Here is a 26,337-nt window from a genome sequence, read left to right on the forward strand (position 1 = left end):
AGTTCTGGAGAGCCAGTGTGGTGTAGTGGTTAAGAGCGGTAGTCTCGTAATCTGGGGAACCGGGTTCACGTCTCCGCTCCTCCACAGGCAGTTGCTGGGTGATCTTGGGCTAGTCACACTTCTTTGAAGTCTCTCAGCCCCACTTACCTCACAGAGTGTTTGTTGTGGGGGAGGAAGGGAAAGGAGAATGTTAGCCACTTTGAGACTCCTTAAAGGGAGTGAAAGGCGGGATATCAAATCCAAACTCTTCTTCTTCTTCTTCTAGTTAGCTATCAGAAGCAGTTTAAACAAACTTTTGCTGTACTGTACAAGAACAATGCTCAACGTGACTCCTTGGTTTCTATTTTTGATCACACAGCCTACAATTTTGCAACATTTACTCAACAGTCATTTAAGTGGTCTAGTTGCTCTCTTTACCCATATTAAATTAGAGAAATGATGCAGTGATCCCTGGAAGCATCTAACTTACCTCTACTGGATTACTATTAGTCCTGAACAACCTTCCCCAACCTATTGTCATCCAGATGTCGACTCCCAACTCCCATCTCCCCAGCCAGAATGGCCAGTGATCAGGGATAAGAGGAGTTGCAGTTGTCCATCAACATCTGAAGAGCACCATATTGAGGGAGGATGATACAAAGTAAACTCAGTTGCTTCGTGAAAGACCAACCACATCACAGAATATGATTTGTCTACTTGGTTGATTTCTGATGGGCACAGGAGGTTTGAATGTGCATTTGGGAGTGATAGCCTGTGATAGGTCTCCTTACATTTCAAGTGGAAGATTCTGATGTGAGCACAGATTCTGTTGCATAAGAGGATCTGTGGTCCCCACTGGACTGAATGGGCATGCATGCAAACCATTGGACTGAAGAGAATCTGTGCACCAGTTCATCGTTCCAAGAATTTATTTTCTGCAGTTTTAGAGAGCACACGATTCCCACATTCTTGAGAAATATGTTACTGCTAACTTTATATTATTATTAATAATAAATTCATATAAATGAGTCTCATTGTGCTTTGCTTTTCTCTAAGATGGAGATAAAACACACCTTCCTGTAGGAATCCAGATTCTCTGCTTGCCTCTGTATGTACAATGTAAGTACAGCAGGTCATCCTCTAAAAACATGTCATCCAAACAAATAGCTGAACAAAACGCACAGGGGAAAAACAGTACAGAAGGTTCATGAATATTAATAGATGGGAGAAAAATATGTAACACATTTAACATGGATCACTAAATGTACATGTATAGTTTTGTCTGGAATGCTCGCCTTCTAAGCAGGAGATATTAGGTTTGTTAAAATAAAAGCACTGTTGGCAAAAGTCACCTTTACGCTATTTGAAATGCAATATATTTCTTAATGAGGATGTGAAAACAACCAAACAACCTTCTTTCCACAATCTTAAATTAACATTATTTTAAGTATACAATTCTTTTAAAGTGTAAAGAAAACAAAAAGCAAACAGGGTACTGGCTTACTGTTACGTGCTCACCAAGAAAGGCTGTAATCCTACCCATGTTTACTCAGAAGTAAATCCTACTGAATTAAAAGGGGCTTATTCTCAAGTATATGGAGTTGGGATTGCAGTTGCTAAATCACATACCATGCTCACACTGAGAAAAATCCCCAGGTTTCACATTTTCAGGGTTTTAGATGAAATTAATTTTCAGTTTTCTCTGTAATATTATGGTTGTTGTACCATGTATGTTAACAGCTGGATTTATTGGAGAATATTTCACTAAAGAGAAAAAAAGTTGAGATGCTATATTTCATTTCCCGAGGATGCTTAGGGGACATTAATCATGTAGATACTTTAAGCACAATGCAGTACCCTGAGCAAGGTTTCAATTTATCTGAATAAATATTTCTAACTGACAAAAAAATTCATTTCAGATTAAACTGCCTCTTTCTGATTTGCAACTGTGTTTGGACTAGATGCAGAAGTTTAATCAGAGTCAATTTAACTTTTCTGCTTCTATTTAATAATGTGGAATCACCGACTCCCTGCCTGCTAGCAAGAATTAGTCTGGATTTGTTTTTCACAGCAAAGCTAAATCGCACTTGGCTTGATTTTATTTACCTTTAAAGTGAACAATTTATATAGCATATTCCATTTTTTGGGTATAGAATTAGATATATGTGAAGACGATTGTGTGGTGCAGTTCTTTTCACAAATCTATAACAGCATAATGGCAAAGTTGGAAACAAAAAGCCTAGCATAGCATCAAGCAAGCTGTAGTGATTTGCCGCTACAAAGCAGACTGTGAACATCAATGTATTGCCATCTTAATACAAAGAAGCACGAAGTGTAATAAAGAAGGCTGACTGTTCCACTACTTCAGTTCTAGAAGTACATCCCAGTTGCATCTATGTTGACTTAGAAGTAACATTTTCATGGCACTTGCAGCCAGGTAAGCACCCATAAATTTTTGTCCTTAATGAAAATGCCTTAGTGGCATGGATTTACCAATGAAAGGAAGGTGTATAGCTTTCAGAACATTCTGCTGGTAGGTAGTACATTAAAAAATAGTGATATATGTGGCAGTCTTTACCCAAACAACGCACACGAGCGAGTTCATTCATTTTCAGCAGATAGTGACTACAGGTGCACCCCAGGCCCCATCCAGATAATGGACGTGGTACCCACCTTTCTTCACCATCACTTTTGGCCCAAGGCACACATGCACATGTTGGTCCCCTTCACTCTTCTCTGATGTGAATGCCATTCAGGACTGCAGATCTGAGAAACAGTGTGTAGCTAAATTCCTTCTACAATTCACAGAACCTGAGTTCTGTTTCTAGATCCAATGTCCTTTTTAAAAAATACCATAAAGGTGATTTTTCCACCTCCCTCTCCCTCCTAGAAGAGTAAGTGTTCTTGCTCCAGTGTGGTTTATTCTCTGTGTCTTACAGGATTCATTTCACAGCAGATGTAGTCCTCCATTCATCTAGTGACTCGGGGGTGGGTATGAAATACACATTTTAGAGTACTCCAACTCTCTTTTTTGTGACTTCCATGCTTCCCCTCCCTCCCCTTTTTCTGTCCATCTGTTAGTCTAGACATGCAGAACAGTCTTTTGAGTTGTGGGTCAGTATCTTTAAAACACTCCCCACACTGAAGTGCACCGAGCTGCATCATTGGAGTTGGCATCTGTCTGCCTCGGGAGACAATGGAAGAGTGCGCCTTCAGGGTGAAGTCAAACCATTGGTGTTTCTTCTTTCTGAGCCAGTGTGGTGTAGTGGTTAAGAGCGGTAGACTCGTAATCTGGGGAACCGGGTTCATGTCTCTGCTCCTCCACATGCAGCTGCTGGGTGACCTTGGGCCAGTCACACTTCTTTGAAGTCTCTCAGCCCCACTCACCTCACAGAGTGTTTGTTGTGGGGGAGGAAGGGAAAGGAGAGTGTTAGCTGCTTTGAGACTCCTTAGGGTAGTGATAAAGCGGGTTATCAAATCCAAACTCCAACTCGTCCTCCTCCTCCTCCTCCTCCTCCTCTTCTTCTTCTTCTTCTTCCTAGTGGTCACTGCTATGGACACACAACCTGACTGCAGTTGTCCCACACATCAGGGTTAATGTTGCCAGCATTCATGCCATGTTTTCAGACATCTTTGAAAAGCTGAGTTGGTCGGCCAACAGGCCTGGTGCCTGAAGCCAGTTCCCCGCAGTTCCCTTGGGAATCCTGCCATTTTTCCTTCTGGTGTTGCTGAGACAGTGGGCTTGGGAGAGCACATCTTTGTTTGAGATTCTGCCCTGTCTTGTGATCATGGTATATTGTTGTATTTTAGGAAACAGGTGAAGACACACCTCTTTGCACAAGATTTTTTGGGGAGGAAGTAACTGTGATGGAATGAATCTATTGAGAGTTTGACACTGCTACTTCATTATGAGTTAAATTGAGGTAGTGGTTTTTATAATTTTGCATTGCACAGTTGCCAGGCTGTTTATTTTCTTGTAAACCACCCTGTGGCCTTTAGGTGAAGGGCGGCATATACTTAGCTGCTAAGAAATGTAAATAAATACAGTGGTACCTCGGGTTACATGCGCTTCAGGTTACAGACTCTGTTAACCCAGAAGTAGTACCTCGGGTTAAGAAATTTACCTCAGGATGAGAACAGAAATCGTGTGGCAGTGGCGCGGTGGCAGCAGCAGGAGGCCCCATTAGCTAAAGTGCCTCAGGTTAAGAATGGTTTCAGGTTAAGAATGGACCTCTGGAACAAATTAAGTTCATAGCCAGAGGTACCACTGTATGTTTGTGGTAATTTATTATTATTATTTCAATGCAAACACTAAATGAGATGCTGTGAAGGAGCAAATGTAGTGACAGAAGTAGATCCCAGAGCTTTTCCAGAAGATGTGTTTCTTTTGCTGGGATATAATAATTGCCTTGCTAGATCAAGCCAAAGCCCTTTCGGCTTTTGACTCCCAAGAGTAGCCAACCTGGTGCCACTTTCCCATAAAATTGTGCTCAAAGTGGCTCACAACATAAATCAACAACTCTAAGTGTGTGTGTGTGTGTGTGTGTGTGTGAGAGAGAGAGAGAGAGAGAGAGAGAGAGAGAGAGAGAGAGAGAGAGAGAGAGTACCCATATTAGGAACAACTAGCAACAATAATAATATAAATAAATAAATAAATACAAAAAACCCAGTCTACACAACATTGTATAAAACAACAGAAGCAGTAGGGGGAAATTGGGGTTATGTTAGTCTCACACCCATTTGTCGGTTTCAAAACTTACTTCTATCTAACCTTGGCCCTTTTCCTAGATCACACCATCATAGCTATGTTTGAGCATTATAAAACATATACTCTATACTCTGTCCAGGTAACATTCAGGTGACATTACCCAGTTACCTGAAGCAATTTCAAAATGAGTTTCTCAACTTTTGCCCGTGTCTGCTAAGACAAAATAATAAGATGCTGGATGCGGCGGCAAAGCACTGTGAAACTTGTCGGCGATAAAATGTTAGTTCAAATTGTAGCTCAAGAACGTGTGTGAGGTGAGATGAGGTGCATTGGCTTTGTGCAGCTCAGCTTGAATTTGAGCTGAGCAATTCGGTGCAGCTCCATTTACTACCTAATGTAGCTGTAAAGGTGCCTTGGCCCTTTGGTCTTCCGCATTCGCAATACAACCTTCAGGTTATTGAAGATTCTTCCTATTTCAGTCAAGCCAGTGAGGGAAAGAGGGCAACGTTTCGCAGCTCTGCCTGCCGTCACGGAATTTTCTGTGTTGGTTCTATCCCATTAAAATGAAATCATATAAAACAAAGCCAGCATGTATTTGTATGTGACTAGGAAACAAAGCGACGTGTCATGTGCCACAGAGGGTGAGTGTTCAAAACGCAGAAGCCCAAAGTCCCCTGGTGCATTTGGAACTAGTTGTATGGGGAGGTTTTTAAGACTCTAAACTAGAGCTTTCCAAACTTTGTGTCGCGACACATTAGTATGTCGGCTGCAATGTGTAGGTGCGTCGCACAAATGCTCCCCATGCTGCTCTCAGGGCTGAAAGGGGTTAGTTTAACCTCTGGGTTTGCTAGTAAAACGGAATTACTGTGTCGTGAAATGATCCATGTTTAAAAAGTGTGTCACCAGCATGAAAAGTTTGGAAAACTCTCTCCTAGATAATAAGGGCAAGAGATCTACAGTTTGAAACTACAACAACCCAGTGAAGCCAGAGTTACTGTTTCATACTATGTACCTAAAGACTAAACATCTGAAATCCAAATAGTTCCATTTCATTACACTGTGGATCATTAGTCGGCCAAGCTTTTTTCACAACTGAGTTCTATGTAAGAACCAGAGCTAAAGTTAAAAGAAGAGGTTATGCTGTAAAAGACGATCAGCAATACTACAGAATATGGCATGGACCAAATGTAAGTTGCTGGACCAATGGCCCATCTTGGATCTGTGGATTAGCACAGCAGCTTTCAAGGTTTCATGCAGGGGTTTTTCCCTAGCCTTGATCCTTAAGATCCATTACAAAGATACACTAAAGACTGAACACTGACTCTAAGTCTCGACTCGATTATTTGATCTGCAGTCAAACAACAAGCACACTGCAGCAAATTACAGGATTAGACATACAGTAGTACCTCGGGTTAACTACTTAATTCATTCCGGAGGTCTGTACTTAACCTGAAACTGTTCTTAACCTGAATCACCACTTTAGCTAATGGGGCCTCCTGCTGCTACCGCGTTGCCGGAGCACAATTTCTGTTCTCATCCTGAAGCAAAGTTCTTAACCTGAAGCCCTATTTCTGGATTAGCGGAGTCTGTAACCTGAAGCGTATGTAACCTGAAGCGTATGTAACCCGAGGTACCACTGTATTGGTAATCAAATGACCTGATATGAAAGCACTATCTACAGAGAGTGGCCCAGGATGATCCCATATCTTCCAAGATAGTACAACTGTAAATAACTTACATCATTTTAGAGGGTCATTCATAAATAGGTGGAGGGAATCTTGGGAGATGGCATTTTCTGTGGCAGACCCTAAGCTCTGTAATTCCTTCCACATAGAGATGCATCATAAAGTTTCTGTTGTATGCTAATAATGTACTTCTCGAGTCTGGCCTTTGACAACTGAATTTATACCTTAGGACTCGCCTTATTCTCTTGATTGCAGTCCTTATCAACTGTTATTAATGTTGCCTTTTTTAAATTGTAGGTTGCCCTTGGACCTAATGTTGAAGGGCAGGTAAGAAATATTAATAATTCATATCTTTTTGCATTGAATTGATAAAATAACTAGTACAACATGCCTTTCATGCCCTTATTTCAAAAATCTGAAGTGTTTCTTTTGTTCCTCCCCGAAATGGAAGCATAATGGCTCAGTCTCAGCAATCCACCAGCCACTGCTTTGTGCAAAAATACAAGGAGCAGGTCTACTCATATGAGAAGTGCAACCTTGGCACTGTAAACTCATGCAAGATCACAGCCTCTTTTCTGTAAAAAGAAAATCCACATCTTGCAGTTTTCCTTTTTGCAGAAGTAGAATCACCCAGTCCTAATGTTTTACTGCTAATACAAACAGACCCTTCATATGAACAAGGGTTGCAGTTTGGTGTGTGCGTGTTCAAGCAGTCCACTAAAATGTTGTTGGAACTGATCCTCTTTTTCTTTCCATCCTTTTAAGACTCATGTTGTGTGCTGGCTTTCAATCATTATACCATTAAAACAGTGGCAGCACAGAAATCAAAGTTGGCGTTCTCCCGGGGCTTACCTACTACTTGCAGAGGGGGACCAATGATTCTAGTAAACACTGAGAGAAAAGGCTCAAGGCGCCAATATGACCGAAAAAGAAAAAGAAAAAAAGAAGACAAGTGGCAGAAAAAGGTGAGAAATTAAAGAAGTCCTAAAGGCAATGTTTACATCTTGGCACAGTGCCTTGTCAGTGATGTGACTCAACTAAAGAGCAAAAGATAATGAGGACAAGTTGACATTCAGGATGCAGAAAGCCCTGGCAAATAATTCTAACTGTCTAAAAATAATAATACAGCGAATTTCCAAGAAAGCATTAACACAAAAATATATTTTTCTTGAGTGTTTCCTGAGTCTCTGTAAGAGCCCTCTACTTCAGTCTCATTAACCTGGACTGAAACTAAATAAATTCTGTATTGAATTATTATTTTTTATGTTCATTATTAAGGAAAGCCATTCAGTTGGTTCATTACTCTTTAGTTCAGGGTATACATAAGGCACTATGACTGCTGCTTTTTGTGAGTGGCAATGTGTATTGTTAGTCAGATCTCAAACCATTATTGGCTTTGCTTTCTATTCTGTTTGCCTTAATTTACAGCCAGCCCACAGAAAGTCCACTGTTCCATTTTTCAATGTGTCTCCTGCTACTACAGTGCCCCATATTAAAGTAAGTAAATATTAAGTAACATATTTAATGCTTTGCCATTGGCAGACAAAAGTATTTGATAAAGTAGAAAATCAGGGTTGCCTGTATCTGGCTGCTGATTAAAATAACCAGCTGGCTCACTCCTTTTTTTCTTAGGCAAACACACAAAGGTTATACATTGCAAAGAAGGTCTGAGGCTAGGAAGGCAAAATAGGGTTAGCACTAAATAGGGCTGTATAGCAAATAAACTAGGGGAAACATTGTTAGAATTTTATGTTCAACAAAAGACTCAGACAAATCTGGGTAGAAGCATTTTCAACACCCTTCAGCATTTCCTTAGAAGAGTGTGTGGTGTAGTGGTTAAGAGTGGTAGACTCGTAATCTGGTGAACTGGGTTCGCTTCCCCGCTCCTCCACATGCAGCTGCTGGGTGACCTTGGGCTAGTCACACTTCTTTGAAGTCTCTCTGCCCCACTCACCTCACAGAGTGTTTGTTGTGGGGGAGGAAGGGAAAGGAGAATGTTAGCTGCTTTGAGACCCCTTCGGGTAGTGATAAAGCGGGATATCAAATCCAAACTCCTCTTCTTCTTCCTGCTCCTTTCTCTTACAACTTGGGTGTCACACAACACAGAAGAGAAGGGCAGTACAAACAGTATTATGCCAGGGACCACTGACTTTCTTGGGCTCATTTGTAAAAGAAAGACAATGTTGTGGGCACCATACGGATGCTGCAGTTGTGCACCCATGTTCTGCAATTCTGCGCATGCATGCACACTCATTTTCCCCCTTTCTGACAGCATTTAGGGTACAAAATGTGTGTGTGTCTGGGGTGGTGATCTTCCTGGAGAAGGCCAGAGTTAATACTACCAAGCCTAACTTTAGTGGGGAAGGGATGGGACCCCATGGGTGCCAGGGAGGGCTTCTCAGGGCACATGTGTGCGCATGGTCACCTCATTGTGCAGTATATGCAGTAGGAGGGAAGGCTGAAATTCCGCTCTTCAAGGTCAAAATTAGAAACAGAGCTCTTGGAACCCAATACTAAGAATTTGTCAAGAATGTATAACTTGCTGTTGAAATGGAATACACAGGATGAGACGGTTAAATCAGCTATGATTAAATGGGCACAAGACATTGGTCATGACATTATGTTTGCTGACTGGGAACAGTTATGGACTACCGGTATAAAGTTTATGGCATGTAATGCCTTAAGAGAGAACATTATGAAAATGATTTATAGGTGGTACATGACCCCAGTCAAGCTTGCAAAAATCTATCACACGCCCAATAATAAATGCTGGAAATGTAAGGAAACTGAAGGTACTTTCTACCACCTTTGGTGGACGTGCCCAAGGATCAAGGCCTTCTGGGAAATGATCTATAATGAAATTAAGAAGGTACTTAAGTGTACTTTTCATAAGAAACCAGAGGCCTTCCTCCTGGGCATGGTAGGCCAATTGGTGTCAAGGAAAGATAGGACGTTCTTTATGTATGCTACAACAGCAGCAAGAGTTCTTTTAGCAAAGTATTGGAAGACACAAGAACTACCCACGCTGGAAGAGTGGCAGACGAAGGTGATTGACTATATGGGACTGGCTGAGATGACTGGCAGAATCCGTGACCAAGGGAAAGAGACGGTGGAAGAAGATTGGAAGAAATTTAAAGTTTATCTTAAGAACTGTTGTAAAATTAATGAGTGCTAAAATGTCATGGGTAATGTAAAACAGAATTGCAGTGAAAAGTAATTGGATAAGAGGAAAAAGATCAGAAATTGTATTACAAGTATTGAAATCAGGGGTTGCTGGGAAAATTTAAAACAGGGATGCAGAAAAGGGAGGTATGGGGAAGTCGTTGAAACAGGGTTTAAGAAAGAGAGGTTAAGAAATTATATGTGTTTACATGTTTGTTTGTTAATGTGTTATGTTGTGAATTGTTAGTTGTCTTGTGTGTTAATATATGTTGTAAAACCAATAAAAATCTATTATAAAAAAAAAAAATCCGCTCTTCAGCTCTCCACAATGAATGGAAGCACCAAAAAGCCAAAGCTTTTGAAAGGATTAAAGGCAAGGATGGATGTGTGAGGGGTGCAAGGTAGGGAGAAAAGACATTTCAGGTTCCTTTCCACCTTTAAGCTCATAATAAGCTTTCATCCTGCCTCAACTCAGAGCTACTGTAAGGTAACAAGCAAATGCTGCTATTCGTGAAAAAGCAATGAAGACAGAAATAAATCAAATTAATATCTTGCTTGTTGTACAAGCGAACAAGTAGAATGTACTGGTAGCATGGTGAGGTCATTGCTTTTGCCCGATTGCTTGTCTTGTCACGGCCCAAAGAAAGCATAGTCCAGAATATGGAAAGTGGAAGGGGTTAAGAGAGGAGAAGCGTCTTGTGCCTGGGGTGGGAAATGTGCTTGAAGCATAAAGAGAGAATGTTACTGGGAAAGCCAATATAATATTGCTAATCTCCTACATATACCCAGTCAAAACATCATACCCTCTTCAAAAGCCTGTGTGCCCTGCCAAGTGAAGTAAGGCAGGTGGACACCAATGAAAGGGCCATTTTGGTGGTGGCATCCTCACCAGGAATCTGCTTCCCAAATGGGGCTCATCTAGTTCCTTCTTTGAGTGTGTTTTTGGCACCTCATGAATACCTTTTTATTCACACAGGCCTTTGAAATAATTTTTCTTCCAATCTCAGCTATTGTGCTGCAATCCAATATCCACTTATCTGGAAGTAAGCTCCACTGAACTCACTGGGGCTTGTATCTGAGTAGATATGGGTTGCCGTACATCCTGGATAGCCGGAAATCGCTTAATTTTTTTTGGGGGGGGGAATCTGGACATATGGGGAAAACCCTAAAAATCTGGCAAAAAAGCTCAACAACCTTTGTGTTATGATTTTCATTTTTTGAAACATGGCAACCCTATAGTAAAAGGTAAAGGTACCCCTGACCATTAGGTCCAGTCACGGCTGACTCTGGGGTTGCGGCGCTCATTTCGCTTTACTGGCCAAGGGAGCCAGCGTACAGCTTCCGGGTCATGTGGCCAGCATGACTAAGCCGCTTCTGGCGAACCAGAGCAGCGCACGGAAACGCCGTTTACCTTCCCACCGGAGCGGTACCTATTTATCTACTTGCACTTTGACATGCTTTCGAACTGCTAGGTGGGCAGGAACAGGGACCGAGCAACGGGAGCTCACCCCGTAGCAGGGATTCGAACCGCCGACCTTATGATCAGCAAGTCCTAGGCTCTGTGGTTTAACCCACAGCACCATTCGCGTCCCAACCCTATAGTAGATACATATAAAAGATTGCACGGTTAATATCCAAGGTGCAGTTTACTGTGTGACTGCATTGCTAAACAAGTTTTGACTTTCTCAAAGTTAACATGTATTTAATGCTTATTCTTGTTTGGTTCCTCCCGCCTTTGTATTTTAATATTGTAGTTTGTCCTTGTGAGTTGCCCTGGGAACCTGTACTATTGAGCTGCCTATATAAATTTAGTAAACAAAGGAATAAATGTAGTGGACTGAGTGTTGGACAAGGGTCGCTAGACCCAGATCTAAGTACTCCCTCAGTCATGATGCTCTCTGGGTGACCTAGAGCCAATTACTCATTCTGAGCCTCTCTCACCTCCAAGGTCAGGATTAATGTCCACCGCACTGAACGCCTAGAAGGAATGGAGGGGAATAGATGTAATAAAAAGGAACATTGTAGCACAAGGATGGGGAAGTGGAGGCCCATTAGCAGGAGCCAGTATGGCAAATGGTCAAGGATAATGAGAATTGTAGTCGAGCAGCCTCTGCAGGGTAACACATTCCTTATCCCTGCTGTATCCTTTTGTTTAGCTAACAGCCAGGTAAGTTTCCACAAAAGGCACTCTACCTTCTGGTCTGAGATCAGCATTCTGCCAGTGTGTGCATGTAGCTGGAGGAGCAGTATGAGTTAGAATGAAACTAATAGGTGATATCCAGGCTGGAATGTTTGCAAGAAAGAAACACGTTACAGGGAAACAAAAGCACACAGGTTGGTCATGGGGAATTTCTGTCACTTGACAGACTGGTGCTGCCTATCTGGGCTTTTCACTGTTTCCTTATACATCACTTGTGCACTAGGAATATCTTTTCATTCTAAAAAAGCTCCACAGGTGTCCAGTGGTCTCCTGTGCAAATGAAAACGAAGGATCGTAGCCAACGAGGTTGTTCCATTCATGCAAGGACTTCCACTTGCACAACGGAACTTCTCCCCGCAGGCACTAGCAGTTCTGTTCTGGAGCAGATTTGGAGCAGGGGTGGGGTAAGGAAGGGGAAGGGGAAGTCCTTAAGCAAACATACATACAACACTAAAGCTGCAGTCCTAAGTACATTTATCTGCGATGCAAAACAGAATGGAATCAGTGAGCCTAATTCCTGTGTTGGATTTAAGCCAGGGGTCGGCAAGGTTTACCTCGGCTGGGCTGGTTCACTTCCACAGAGATTGCTCCGTGGGCCAGATCGCGTCTGCGCAGATGTGATTTTTGGCATCTGCACATGCGCATACACGATTTCCTGCGTCTGCACAGATGCAATTTTTGGCACCGCGAAAGCGAGTCCCCACTCCGCGCTGCTTTAGCGCAGTGTGCGGGGACTCGCCAAGCGGTCAGCTCGGTCAGGGGGCAGCTCGTGGGCCATTTAACCGACCCCTGTGGGCCGCTTGTGGCCCATGGGCTGCAGGTTGCCAAGCCCTGGATTTAAGCCTTTACCACAAGTTGAATATGGCTGCATGAAGAAGGTCCCAGGTGCCTTACCTGGCACCTCCAAGTAGGAACGTTCCATGTCTGAAACCCCAGAGGGTCACCAACAGCTGCTGAGCTAGACCGACAAAAGGTCTGACTCAGGACAAGGCAGCTTTCTACCTTCCTATGTTGCACCTGAAAGTAAGCTCCATTGCAGGTTACTCTGAGTAGACAGGAGTGGGAACATTTGATATAACTATCAGGCCAAATAAAACTGCTGGCCCATGAGCTGCCATTTGGCTATCCATGCCTTGGATAGTCTTATGTATATGGTCATATTGATGGAGACTGAATGAAACATGTAGATATTTTCGATAGATCATTTATGCCCTCTTCTCTTTTATATATATATATATTAAGGCATTGATCATGATATTTTTATGAGACACTGAACAGCTTAAATAAAGACTATTCTGTTTCTTATGTTTTAATATAGGTAAAACAAACGAACAAATGTCCAAGATGTTTCAATGCTACACCTAGTTTCCTGCTGATGTATTATTATACAAGTTTCCTTTTCTTCTCCAAAATGAATTTATTGGTCGCTATTTACTGTGCATATAATTTGTTCACACAGTTTACATTCATTATGCCTTCAAACAATATTTGTTCTGAATTGCAGGCAGAGTTGAGCACTCCTTTAAATAAATGCTTTGGGAAGGGTGCAGCTTATGACAAATTGGTAAGATCATCCTAGGCGTAATTACCTCCTGTTTATATGTGTTGAAGATTAATGATGTAATATTGATTATATATAAGGATGTATAATGGTCATTTCTCATTTGCCCTTGTTGTTTAAATATATATATATATACTGATATGACAAGGCTTATAAATATATTTAATTAGTTCCATTACTTTGAACATGGAAGGTAAAAACAACAGATGAGTGCCAAAATACTTTACAATGCTTCCTCCATCATCTGCTAGTTACTCAATCATCTTTACAATATACTGGGCAAGTCTAATCTTTCTCTCTTGTTTTTAAGATAAGAGTTTAATATGGAGAGTGACAGAAGGTTACGAATGAGCCTACCTGTGTCATTATCTCTCAACATGTACGGAATGAGCATGCATTCTCTCCTGACAAAAGGAAAAAGGGAGAATCTCTCAAACCTAGTGTTTTGAAACTGGGTTTCTGCAAAACACTTGCATTAAAACATGACCACAGGACATCTTTGCTATGTGTCAGGGTCTCCAGATTTTAACTGAGATTCTCTGGGTCAAACTAGATGCTACTTTAACGACAGAGTTGAATCTCATGCTTTGGCTTCCCTACCTATAGCTTGTTCTTTAAACAAATGGTGGCCACCCACCAATGCTGCTATTTGCACCTGAAACTGCAAATAGCAGCCTGGGGAAAGTGGAATGGGAGGGGAATAAATAAAACTTCTCCTCCTCTTACACAATTGTCCCAACTCAGATCAGGCCCCCACTAAGCTACTTTTGAAAAATGCAGATCTTGAGTATGGAATTCACATACCCCATTAACGTAATGTCTAATTTGCCCCTGTGATGTCCACAGAGGCAGGGGACCAGGGGAGTAACCCAGGAAAGGGGACCAGTGATTTATGGAGTGTCACACCACCTGCAAGGAGTCAAGGGAGGAGGGAGAGTCGGGGCAGTCTGAGGCAGAGGAGGGTGCCCAGTATGTAGTAGAGGAAGGTGGGATGGTTCAGGCATGGGTCAGTAGATTCCCCACCTTTTCCCACCCTATAGTCCCCTAGAACCAGGAGGGGCTTGAAAAGGAAAGAGCAGCAACAACTTCCATGCAGTGGGCTGGGGGAAGATGGATTCTCAGCCTCTGTTTGTTGTGTTTAGGCACAGCGGGTGGTGGTGGTGGGAGACCTCCTTATACTGGGAGGAGATGGGGGAACAAGACTTTGCAGTTACTCCCCTCCTGACCGAAAGCATGCTTGCGTCGAAAGCATGCTTGCGTGCAGGATGAGGGGTTAATTCTCGGTGCTTCTTTGGAAGCTGCATGCAAAAGAACACTCTGCGCCATGTAGGATTGATACATTAGCACAGCACTTGTTAAGCAGAGTTATTGATTCTACTGGGTGCTGCTTTGCAAGCAACCTTTCTGTGGGGAAGCCTCTTGCAAAGGAGAATACTGCACCATGCAGGACCAAGCCAAGCCTCCTGTTCAGCGGAGCCATTGACCCTGCCAGGTGCTCCTTCAGGGATGGGGTGTCAGGCAAGAAGGAAAGTCAGGGGGTGGCAGGTTCCTACCTTCTCCTGGGAAGAGGCAACTGGCAATCAGGTAGCTCTCTGGCCTTTTTACAGGCTTTCCCACCCAATGCCTGCCTCTCCTTCATGCCTAATACGCTGACAGCCAAGGATCGCTCTGGGCCACCAAGCTATTGAGCAGCAATCCATGGCATTCTCAACTTGAGACAACAGATACCAGAATCCCCTGAATATTCACTGAGCCTTTTCTAATGATCAAAATTGCTCTATGTTTACTAAGGGATAACTTGGTAAAGTTTTTTTTTCATACATGAGGCAGATTTGTGGTATCAACAGTCATCTACAGCCACACAAGAGCTCTTCATGGGTGTCAGTTGCAAACGTGTGAAGGTGAGTGGTGTGTGTGTGCTGCCAAGCCCTGCCCTGTCTGACGCATCATCTGCTCACACTTTGGAGACCTCCATGAGGGTCTGAGGTTAAGACCTGAAGTGAGGATCCCCTCCCCTTTTTGTGCAATTTAGAACCCTCCACTGCCAGCCCACAATCCACATTTATACTGCGAGATCCTTGGAGCAGAGATCTTCCGTTGCTCTGAAAAAATTCATAGACACCGATGAAAATAGCTGGGCCACCTACATAAAAGTGCTTCTACTTCCTTTCTTGTAGAATACTTGACATGCGTCATCAAAAGACTGTGTTCTGCTCTTGGTGGCATGGCTGATTATTTCAGAAGGATAAATACCATTCTTGGAATGTCATTGTCTTAAGATGTCATTATCATGCAAGGAGGGATTGCTGTCAGCAAGCTGAACTTTATCTTCTCCTTGAAGTCACACTGTCTCAGAACACATGGCACAATGTGAAAGACACTGGTGTAATGAAATATTTCCAGGACATATGTTATGTAAATATTGCCCTCTAAATAAATTGTCATCTTCAGAACATTGCTTTTGTGTCAGTCATGTAAACTCAAATGATACATCTGTCTGTTGATTTACAACACTATGATATGGTGCATGGTTTTTTAAAAAATTAAAAAAATTAAAATTATTACATTAGAATAAAAGGTTTTCTGGTTTGTTGTCTGCATTAAAATCTAGCATTTCCTCCTTGTCTGTTCTGTTAATTAAATTGAGATTGTAATTATTGCACACAGTATCCTGCTTTGCGTGTGGCTGCTTAGCTATAGGACTGTACACATGATTATAAAACAAAACCACTCCAGCCAATGCTACTCATTACTGAAACTGTTTAAACTGAAAGAATATGATAATATAGATTAATTTAATAAAAAGCTGTATTCAGTTTTTACTGTACTGCAGATATCTGCAGCAACCAGTAAGTAAATGCACAGTTAAATAACATGGGTCTACAGGCTGCACAAAAATTAATTGTAAGCAACATGGTTTTATTTTAGGTCTTCAAGCCATTATTTCTCATGAATATAATTTTTGTTTTATGTTATTAGGTAGAGTGCACTAGCCTGCCTGAGAACTTTCTTGTGTTTAGAAGTACAGTTTTAGCACCAAGAGGGATGCCACATAGTTTTTCTGCCAACAAAGTGTGTTGGAGTATCCCTGGTTCTACCTCTACGTTGGGGGGCAGTAACCAATATGGTGCCCTCCATTTGTTGGACTACAATTCCCATTAAAGGTAAGGGTAAAGGGACCCCTGACCATTAGGTCCAGTTGTGGCCAACTCTGGGGCTGCGGCACTCATCTCGCTTTACTGGCCGAGGGAGCCGGCATACAGCTTCCGGGTCATGTGGCCAGCATGACTAAGCCGCTTCTGGCGAACCAGAGCAGCGCACGTTTACCTTCCCGCTGGAGCAGTACCTATTTATCTACTTGCACTTTGACGTGTTTTCGAACTGCTAGGTTGGCAGGAGCAGGGACCAAGCAACGGGAGCTCACCCTGTCGCGGGGATTCGAACCGCCGACCTTCTGATCGGCAAGTCCTAGACTCTGTGGTTTAACCCACAGCGCCACCTGCGTCCCTACAATTCCCATTACCTCAACCAATAGCCACACTGGCTGGGCTTGATGGGAATTGCAGTCCAGCATTTAGAGTGGACCACACATTGGCTACCCCTGCTCTAGGCCTGCTTACAGAAGCAGAAATGTCAAACAGTACATCACAAGTAGGGTTATTAACTCTTGTCCCAGATACATAGTGTCTCTTGCATTAACAGCTTTGAAAAAGCAAAACCTTGGAAAGGTGAAATAGTGACTCCCATTCTAGTACTATAGTGATCTATTTCTAAAAACAAAAAACTGCAGTAATGTTTGCTACAGAAGGCAGGAAATGGCAGTCAAGGAATGGACCACTGACTAGCCAAGTCAGTCTTAATTGTATTGAGGGGTTTTGCTACCCTGAAGCAGATAGCACCCAATGCTCTATCCCTGAGTCAAAGGTTGGCAACTTCAATCACAAAAGTGTACACAAGGATGTCAAGCCATATCTCTGTAGATATGATCCTCAGGCTGCACCATGGAGAACATTTGCCACAGTAGCCTGGAATATATCCATGCTACAGGATTGCATGTGCAGTACATGGCTGCATCTGTGGGCTGGTTTCCAATCTTAGTCATTTTTGTGACCTGGAAATGTGAGATGAAGAAGATACATCTGAAGATCTCCTTGCAGCTCTGCATGAAGAACCACCAGATGCTTCTGCAGGGACTGTCTGTCCCTCCTCCCATCCCAAGCAAGACCAAGCACACTTTGAAAATTCATTTAAAAATAAAAAATAAAAATACATTTTTATTGAAGATGCAAAACCACAATCTTGACACACAATGTGCCAAGGTGAAAGGTTCGCACAGACACGTTAATATTTGTGATAGTACACTTCTAAAATGCACCAGGGACAACAACCCCCTCAGCCCCCCACCATACTGTGCCTCTGTTAAAGGGATATTTTTGGAAACGCTGGATAAGCATTTGCTAAGGCTCCTTTCGGAGGACAGTTAGCATGAGAAGACCAATCCTTTTCCAGAGCATGAAGGGTATTGTAATGAAGACATCTGCTCCTCAAGTACTTGTTTAATGAGCTTGAATAGTTGCAGCAATTGCTTTCTTATCTTTGATAGATCATCTTAAAGGAGGTGGAAGACTGTTCTTATACTTAATCCAAGCCAAGTGTTTGAAGAGGCAACATAACCAGGGGGAAGTATCCGTGAATTATGTACTGAATTTAAAGTAAGAAACCAAGACAAAAATGGGGGAAAAAAAGTATAGACACCTCTGTGTATTCTTTGAGTTTGTTTAAAGCACCCATTCTTTGCTTTTATTTGATTTAGGTTTACTGGCAAAATGAGAGAAGCTCAACAATCTATATGCAGCTATTATGTTTGGCATGGATGCACTGGTACTATTCGGCTTATGTTGCAGGAAACATTTGCTGTTGGCACGACAGATAAAATGCTGTTAAATGGCCACATATACATTTTGGAGAACCATGGATCATTTTCTGCCCCTTCCACAACGGGAAACTAAGAATTCGGTCCTGTATACCTGAAGGAGCGTCTCCACCCCCATCGTTCAGCCCGGAAACTGAGATCCAGCGCCGAGGGCCTTCTGGCGGTTCCCTCACTGTGAGAAGTTAGGGTTAGGGCAGAGGGCCTTCTCGATAGTGCCACATGCCCTGTGGAATGCCCCCCCCCCATCAGATGTCAAGGAAATAAGCAACTATCCTACTTTTAAAAGACATCTGAGAGCAGCCCTGTTTAGGGAAGTTTTTAATGTTTAATGCTGTATTGTGTTTTTAATATAGAGTGGCTGGGGAAACCTAGCCAGATGGGCGGGGTATAAATAATAAATTATTTTATTATTATGATAGTCCAGATGTTATGGAATCCTGCTTGGGACTATGTTTCAGTTATTTCTTGCCTTCATACTTTAAAAATAGTCTTAACTAGAAGGCAACAATACTCCCAAATAGACTTTAGCACTGTGACACCTTGGGAAGAAGTGATACTTGACAAAACAGGGCTCAAAAAATACATTCTGGGTGTATTTGGTCCTCCTGCTTAGAATGCTCTCCTTGTAATCTAAAAATGAAAGGGCAGATTTCCCCCACACTTTGATCCTTAAAACTTTCTGGCTAGTCCCACACAAACTCAGTCCTTAGATCAGAGCACAACCAAACCATGCTGACGGGAGTGTGGGAAACACTAGCTCAGCTAATCCACTGAAGGCCTTATAATGTTCTCAGTTGCACACTATGTCCTTTGTTCACTCTGGTTCATGCACTTAATGGGGATGAAATATGGCGGTAGAGTAGCAGTGCAAAGCTATACAGTTTACTGTGCAGATAGACTCTACTGATCAGGTGTGGGTGCCCGATTCCCAGAGCCTGATTTTCTCCATCAAACAAACCCGGAAGAATCAAGAGAACTGTATCTTCCTGCTCACAGACACTTACATCAAGTGCCCTGCTCATTAGAGACTGTTGGTGCAATGGAGCAGAGTGACTGACACAACCCCAACCATCATGGAGACCATGCAATTTCAACATTGCCTAGCTAAACGTATTATCTGGTGTCAGGTGTGTCTGTGTGTCTCTTTGTGTGTGAGATGGAGACAAATTTTGTACCTGCCCTGTGCAGTTCAGTTTGAGAGATTAATCAAAGTCTAGCACTCCAAACGTCTGCTCCAATACAGCTATCTGGGACACAACCATAATATTCACACAAAGCAACACAGCGCCAGATATAAGCTTTCCTACAGATTTAAGAGGTGGTTGAGAAAGCTGTCCTGGAAGCCTGTGGCCCGATTAGCCTAATACACAATAAAATAGTAAAAGAAGCTGATTTTTAAATGCATCTTTTGAAAAACCTGTAGCCATGCATCCCGAAGTAATAGTGGCTTGCAGGGTATGATTTCTAAGGTGAAAAGAGAGTGCTGAGGAAAGAGAGTTTCTCCTCATTGTGGTCTACTTTGAAGGCTGTCTAGTCTCTACTTCAAAGCTGTTCATTTTCATGACTTTCAAGTTACATTATCTGCCTGGGCACATTTTGGCAAGGAAATTATAATATAACCACAGAATAACATTCCCAAACTTGGAGACAGCTTGCCCATGTGTACCCCTACGCCATCACCCTGACTGTGATATCTGTCAAAGGAAGCTACTTTTTACCAGGTCAAACCACATGCCCATTTATCCCTGTATTGTCTGTTCTGACCGATGGGGAACCTGTGGCCTTCCATAGGATGTCAGACCACAACTCCCATAATCCTTGATCATTGGCAAAGGTGGCTGGGGCTTATGGGAGTTGGAGTCCAACAACATCTGCAGGGCTAGTTGGAGTTGAACTGGAATTGAATGACATCTAGAAGGCTGCTGGTTCCCTCCCTCTACTCTAGAGTTTGAGGCAATGAGGCTTTCATATTATCTGCTACTCATTCCTTTAACTTGAGAGCCCAGGGGTGGAACCAGGAAACTATTGCATTCAAAGTAACATGTCTACCACTGATGCTTACGATCCCAACCCAGAGAAGTGTTTTTTTTTCTATTTAGAAGCATGCTTGGCCTTTATATTTAATGTTTCTGGGTTTCTCAGCAACAAATAAACACAGTTATACTGTGCAAGTCTCACTTCAACAAAGCATAGGAAATCCATACCTGACTGTGATCGGCACAAGGGCATCTCTGCTAATGGAGTGATTGACAGTTGCCGTCAGAATGTCCCGTGAAGTGCTACAGCCAAGCTGAGCTGTTGGTCTACCATCATCAAGGTAAAGGTGAAGAAAATGTCCTCTGGCATGCTCATCACCGGCTTTAAAATACAACAAAATAATTTAGGGAAAAGAGCATAAATAGCTGAAAGCAAAAGGAGGAAAGAAAAGAAAGATGGAGGAGCCAAACAGCAAAAAAAGTAATTTCTGAAAGATCAAATTATGCACACAGGTTGCTAATTATATGTTTTCAGTGAGAGCTCCACGATGCTCAGCAAACACTATTCTCTTTGGACACTTCTGCTATCAGGCATGATGATTATGCAGTAATGACAGGAAAACAAACTAATGCTGCTTGTACATTAGAAAGCCCCCAGCACGTACTATTATTATAGAATTGATGGTTCTGCCCATATGAAAGGTATTTGCCTGGAAACCATGCATACACTGCTTTGTATTCCATGATGAAAAAAAGGTATGATATAAATTTAAGTACGCATAAACACATTATTGGGAGGGGAAAGTCTTATGAATAAATAATTGAATCAAGGTATTTCTGTCCTATGCTTTTGAATTATGGTGCTGGAGGAGACTCTTGAGAGTCCCATGGACTGCAAGAAGATCAAACCTATCCATTCTGTAGGAAATCAGCCCTGAGTGCTCACTGGAAGGACAGATCCTGAAGTTGAGGCTCCAATACTCTGGACATCTCATGAGAAGACACCCTGGAAAAGACCCTGATGTTGGGAAAGACTGAGGGCACAAGGAGAAGGGGACGACAGAGGACGAGATGGTTGGACAGTGTTCTTGAAGCTACCAGCATGAGTTTGACCAAACTGCAGGAGGCAATGGAAGACAGGAGTGCCTGGCGTGCTCTGGTCCATGGGGTCACGAAGAGTCAGACACCACTAAACGACTAAACAACAAAAAATTATGTCCTTGCATTTTAGAAAGTAGCTGGTGATAAGTCTACTGGTGTAGTTGTGCCAGCTGTTCTTGTTAAAGTTAGCTTCTTGTTAGCGTCTAGGCTCCAAATTAATTTTCTATGAATTGTATACCTCCAATTCTATCCTCTCCACCCTTATTATTATTATTTTTTAAATAGTCCATTCTGCTGGCAGCTAGTATAAATGTCTATAAACAACCATCACTTAAGGATCCTAATATTGTGCAACTGATCAACCAGCTCGATGTTAATAAAGCCTTCAGATATATAAAGAAGTGCTTCTCAACAATGATTTGGAGCTGCTGAGTTAAGTGGCACAGTTCAATTTATTGTTGTGTTAATCTGCCCACAGTCAATAATGGTCTCCTTTAAAACAATGATTATTTAGCTGAGAAGGCTTTTGTCTACCATGTCAGTAAAAGTGACACGTTTTTAAAGTCATTTACTTTTATATATACACTTGTAAAATTTTACACCAACAACTGAAAATTAAAGTGCTAAACCAATCAGTCAAATCTTTTCAGCGTGTTCCACTCCTGCTGAGCTTGTGCTTTGAGCAGAATGGAGTAATAGTTTAAATGGCCTAGGCCAAGTGGGCCATTGCAGTGCCATTTGGGTGGTGATCAAAATCAAGATAAGTTAGTTTTTAGCCTTCACAGGAAAAGCTCACCATCAATTGCTCTAAAGGAAAAGTGATACTTTTTAGACACAGACTTCAGAAACATAAAGAGGTGCTAGCTGGCCAGCTGATAAAGCTTATGAAGACCTTTAACTGCCTGAACTTGTGTTTCCAGAGAAATTGCAATGAAAGCCAATTTACGAGCCATTAAATTAGAATCTTCTTACACTTACAGAGCTGTACAACATTTCTGCAGGAGACGTGGGAAGAGCAGTCTACTGAGAGACCTCCCAAAACCTGGCACCAGCATTGAGACTGAGCGGAGCCCTAAATATAATAATTCAGGAGCTGGGATCTGAATAACAATTCCATTAGAAATATTTGGATCATCCTGCACCCCAGTGTAAAAATATAACACATAAACAGACCCACATTTACATTACATTTTGTGTTTTACCACGCTGCATAGTTTTGGAAAAGGCATGGTATAAACCCATGAAAAATAATATATGCAGAATATGCAGAAATATGACTTATGGTGCGGGGACGTGGATAGGAAAAAAATACTTGGGTGTTTTAAATTTCTTCCAGCTCAGCCACACCTGCCTTTCATGGCCATAAAAAGCAGAAGGTGAGGATGTTTGCTTCTGATATTCTAGTTTCTGATCCCAACTATGAGGCATTTCCATCAGCAGAAAAGGCTGTCACTGAACCACCATTTCTTAAAGGAGTGGGTATGATTCACTTCCTGGGATGGGGTCAAATGTCTGCTCCAAAATCTTTATTGTGTGTGGTTTCTGGCGGAGCCTCAGTTCTTTTCCAAAGGAAACACAAAAAAAGTTAAATGTTTGTTCCGCGGTTATACTTCCCATGGCAAAAACCTTTCAACCGGTGTTACTTTAAGGAAGCAGATTTTTTTTAAAAAAGGTAACATGCACACCACCTGACACATTCTTTATCTTATCCTTCCTCTCCTCTGTGTTGATTCTTCTAATAAGGTATATTTTTCTTTCATTCTCCACTTTATCTGCGTCCTTATTCTCCCCACACACCCCATAATTATCTTATAGGAAAATATAGCTCTTTTAAGGCAGAAATCAATGACTAATCAGGATCGAGGGGATTTGTTATGCAATACATAAAAGGTTACAATTTTTGGTTGAACTATGTGTTTTGGAATATTTATTTATTTACAGTGGTACCTCGGGTTACATACGCTTCAGGTTACAGACTCCGCTAACCCAGAAATAGTACCTCGGGTTAAGAACGTTGCTTCAGGATGAGAGCAGAAATCATGCGGCAGTGGCGCAGCAGCAGCAGGAGGCCCCATTAGCTAAAGTGGTGCTTCAGGTTAAGAACAGTTTCAGGTTAAGAACGGACCTCCGGAACGAATTAAGTACTTAACCCGAGGTAACACTGTAGTTTGATGATATAAACCAGAAACATACAAAGGAAAGCAACAACTGGAAAGATTCCCCTTCAATACTCCAAACTCCAGAGCTAGTACCTACTTCCTCTGGCTGTCTTGTCTCTTGATCAGCCTCCGCAGCATTCCTATCTTCTTCCCTCACTTTTCATAGCATAGCTCTGAGTGGCTAACCTGGTGCCCTCCAGATGCAGTTGGACTACAACGTCCACCATCAATGTTGGCAGGGGTGGATGGGAGTCGGAGTCCAACAATATCTCAAGACATTCTGCCCCTTTCTCCTGCCTTGCTGCCTTTAGTCCCCCCACTCCTGTGACTTCAAGGCCACTTCTGTACCTCAGCCTGCCTCAATGTGAGCATTTCATCCCAGCCATGCTGACAGCTGCCCCTTCCCACACGGATATGGCCTGCAGTTGCAAACAACGGTGGCTTCTGCTGCAAATGAACATTCCATGCCCCCACACCAGCTCAGCTATTGAGTGTCAGAGACTTCACCCAAAGGAACCAAGACAAATAATGCTGCTAATAAATAGCAAATAACTCTGTACAAGATCATGCTCTTAAGCTGAAATCCTTTGCTCGTGTTTTGGCTTAAGCCCTACTGATTTTTGCAGCACCTATTTCCAAGTGAACATTTGCAAGGAAGACTCTCCCACATTACCTGCTTTCTGAATTACACGATGGTCCCCACAATAATTCTCATGACTAAGTGCATAATGGGAGAGTGTCATGTGAATGTTTCACCTATAAGGAAGCGTTTGCTGAAAAAACTCAGAAACCACCTTGTGTAATCTTTAGCAGTTTGTGAAATCACCATCTGGCTCTGCTGTGCTTTTTTTAGTACTCTGCTGGTGCTGTGGAGTCGTCCTGAGAAATGCAGGATCCCTGCAGAGCCGACAGCTGTTATGGCTTTGCCTAGGGGCTGCAGGCTGACAGCTCCACAGGGAACGGCTGGATACAAGATAGCAATGCACATGAGAGTCAAGGCTCCATGGGGAGATGGCCCACTAGTCCAAAGGCATATGGCACAGCAGAGTGAAATAACAAAGGAAGTCACTGTACACAAGGCACTGCAGTTTGTGGTACTGTACTGCCGTCCAATGCAGCAATTTAGAATCCACCCCCACTGTTAATTCCTGATGTTTCTTTATATCTCATGAATGTGCGCAGTCTACAGCCAACAACTTCTAGCCATGTTAGTCTGCCATGGCAAAAACAAAGTCTTGCAAGACTGGATCAAAAGAAGCAAAAAGCTTCTACTACACTACAGCATACCTGTTCATCTTTAAGAGACTCCTTGCTCTTTTTACAATCAAGAAACCAATGGAAGAAAAATTATTATAGGCCTGCCTTCTCCAGCTGGATTCCTTATATCCCAGGAGGGAAATGGCACAAAATTAAATAATTAGGTTTCCCCTGTTTTACTCTTTGCTGGCCTGGCACTATTTTATTTATTTAAAATATTTATATATACCACTGTTCACTCTCCTATTTTAAAATTATATAGAATTTAAGCTGTCTACTTACATTTCAAAATTATTGTTGTATCCATTTGTGACTATTTTTCCCCCACCCCCTTATAGCTAGAAGAATATATATATTTGTCCCAGTCCAGAAAAAATATTCGAGGACAAACAATATTATTTCATTTGAAGCAAATCCTAAATGAAAAGAGAGCTTTATGGGGTGCAATCCAGATCTTTCCCCTGCACAAGCAGAAAGTGCCCACACATTTTCTCCTTCAGGTGGTAGCTTCTTGTGCCTCACAGAGTGCTCCCCTTGATCTGGACACCGTAATTTTTCAGCAGGCATGAATGGCTGCTACTGCATGGAATTAGATCACTTCAGAGAATGTAGTGATCAAATCACAGAATGACAGTACCATAAAAGCTTTTCTGCCCAATCTATTTATAGCGGACACAACCTCAACCAGGCCCAATCGCCTTCTAAATCGGGCCCGCGGATGGTCCAGGAACCAGTGTGTTTTTACATGAGTAGAAAGTGTGCTTTTATTTAAAATGCATCTCTGGGTTATTTGTGGGGCATAGGAATTCGTTCATTCCCCCCCCCCCCCAAAAAAAAATATAGTCCGGCCCCTCACAAGGTCTGAAGGACAGTGGACTGGCCCCTGCTGAAAATGTTTGCTGACCCCTGCAATTAGACCGACCTCCATGGTGGTCTTGTGGTATTCCAGTAATGTTTACACAAATTGTACTATGTGGCACAATACCATGGTATTCCATGCCAATACTATATGAATCAGATTTCACTGCTGGGTAAATGTCATTTCACATGAGTGCATGGCAGTGCCTCATTTCCTGCTGCTGTATGCACTAGTCCAGTCAATTTACCCCCAAATAGGCACTGGTGTCATTATGGTTTGTCTAGTCTTTCCAGTTTCTCCTCTGTTGCTGCTTAGTTATGTGCAGGTCTGCCGAGTAAACAAAAAAAGAATAAATAAATAAATAAATGCTGAGGTACCAGGCCCACAGCCACCAGGCGGCCTGGACTCTTTGAGCTTTCACTTTTTCAATAAAAAGTAAGTCACTAGGCCTCATGGAAGGGAAGATATGAAGGAAAACTTGCAAGCAAATTTCTAAGTGATTTCCTTGAGATGAGCCGGCCTGGATGCTTTTCAGCGTTTTTAGCCAGGCATAATGTCAGAGCTGTGACTGACAAGTCAGTGGTTTGGTTACCAGGCAGCAGGAATCCCTAGGGTCTTAAGTAGCTGCCATTCCCTCTTCTCACTAAATGAACTCCCTACCTGCTCCAGTGTGATTTTCTTACACTTTGAATCTCTAGTTTAAAGTTCTACTTTTTCCTCTTATCTCTCTTCACCTTTGGACTTAATCCTGGGTAAG

The 26,337-nt window shown here is 42.3% G+C and overlaps 1 protein-coding gene across 7 annotated transcripts in view; it reads right to left on the reverse strand.

Annotated features, from left to right (window-relative positions):
- EYS (eyes shut homolog) overlaps positions 1-26,337 on the reverse strand; it is a 476,514-nt gene that overhangs the window by 94,162 nt on the left and 356,015 nt on the right. For all 7 annotated transcript variants that reach the window (XM_083606894.1, XM_083606889.1, XM_083606892.1 and 4 more), the window contains one exon: positions 20,433-20,586. In XM_083606894.1, coding sequence (XP_083463020.1) covers positions 20,433-20,586 — 154 coding nt within the window. The remainder of the gene's footprint in view (positions 1-20,432; positions 20,587-26,337) is intronic.

This window comes from Podarcis filfolensis, assembly GCF_964270895.1.
Source record: "Podarcis filfolensis genome assembly, chromosome: 3".
Lineage (NCBI taxonomy): Eukaryota > Metazoa > Chordata > Lepidosauria > Squamata > Lacertidae > Podarcis > Podarcis filfolensis.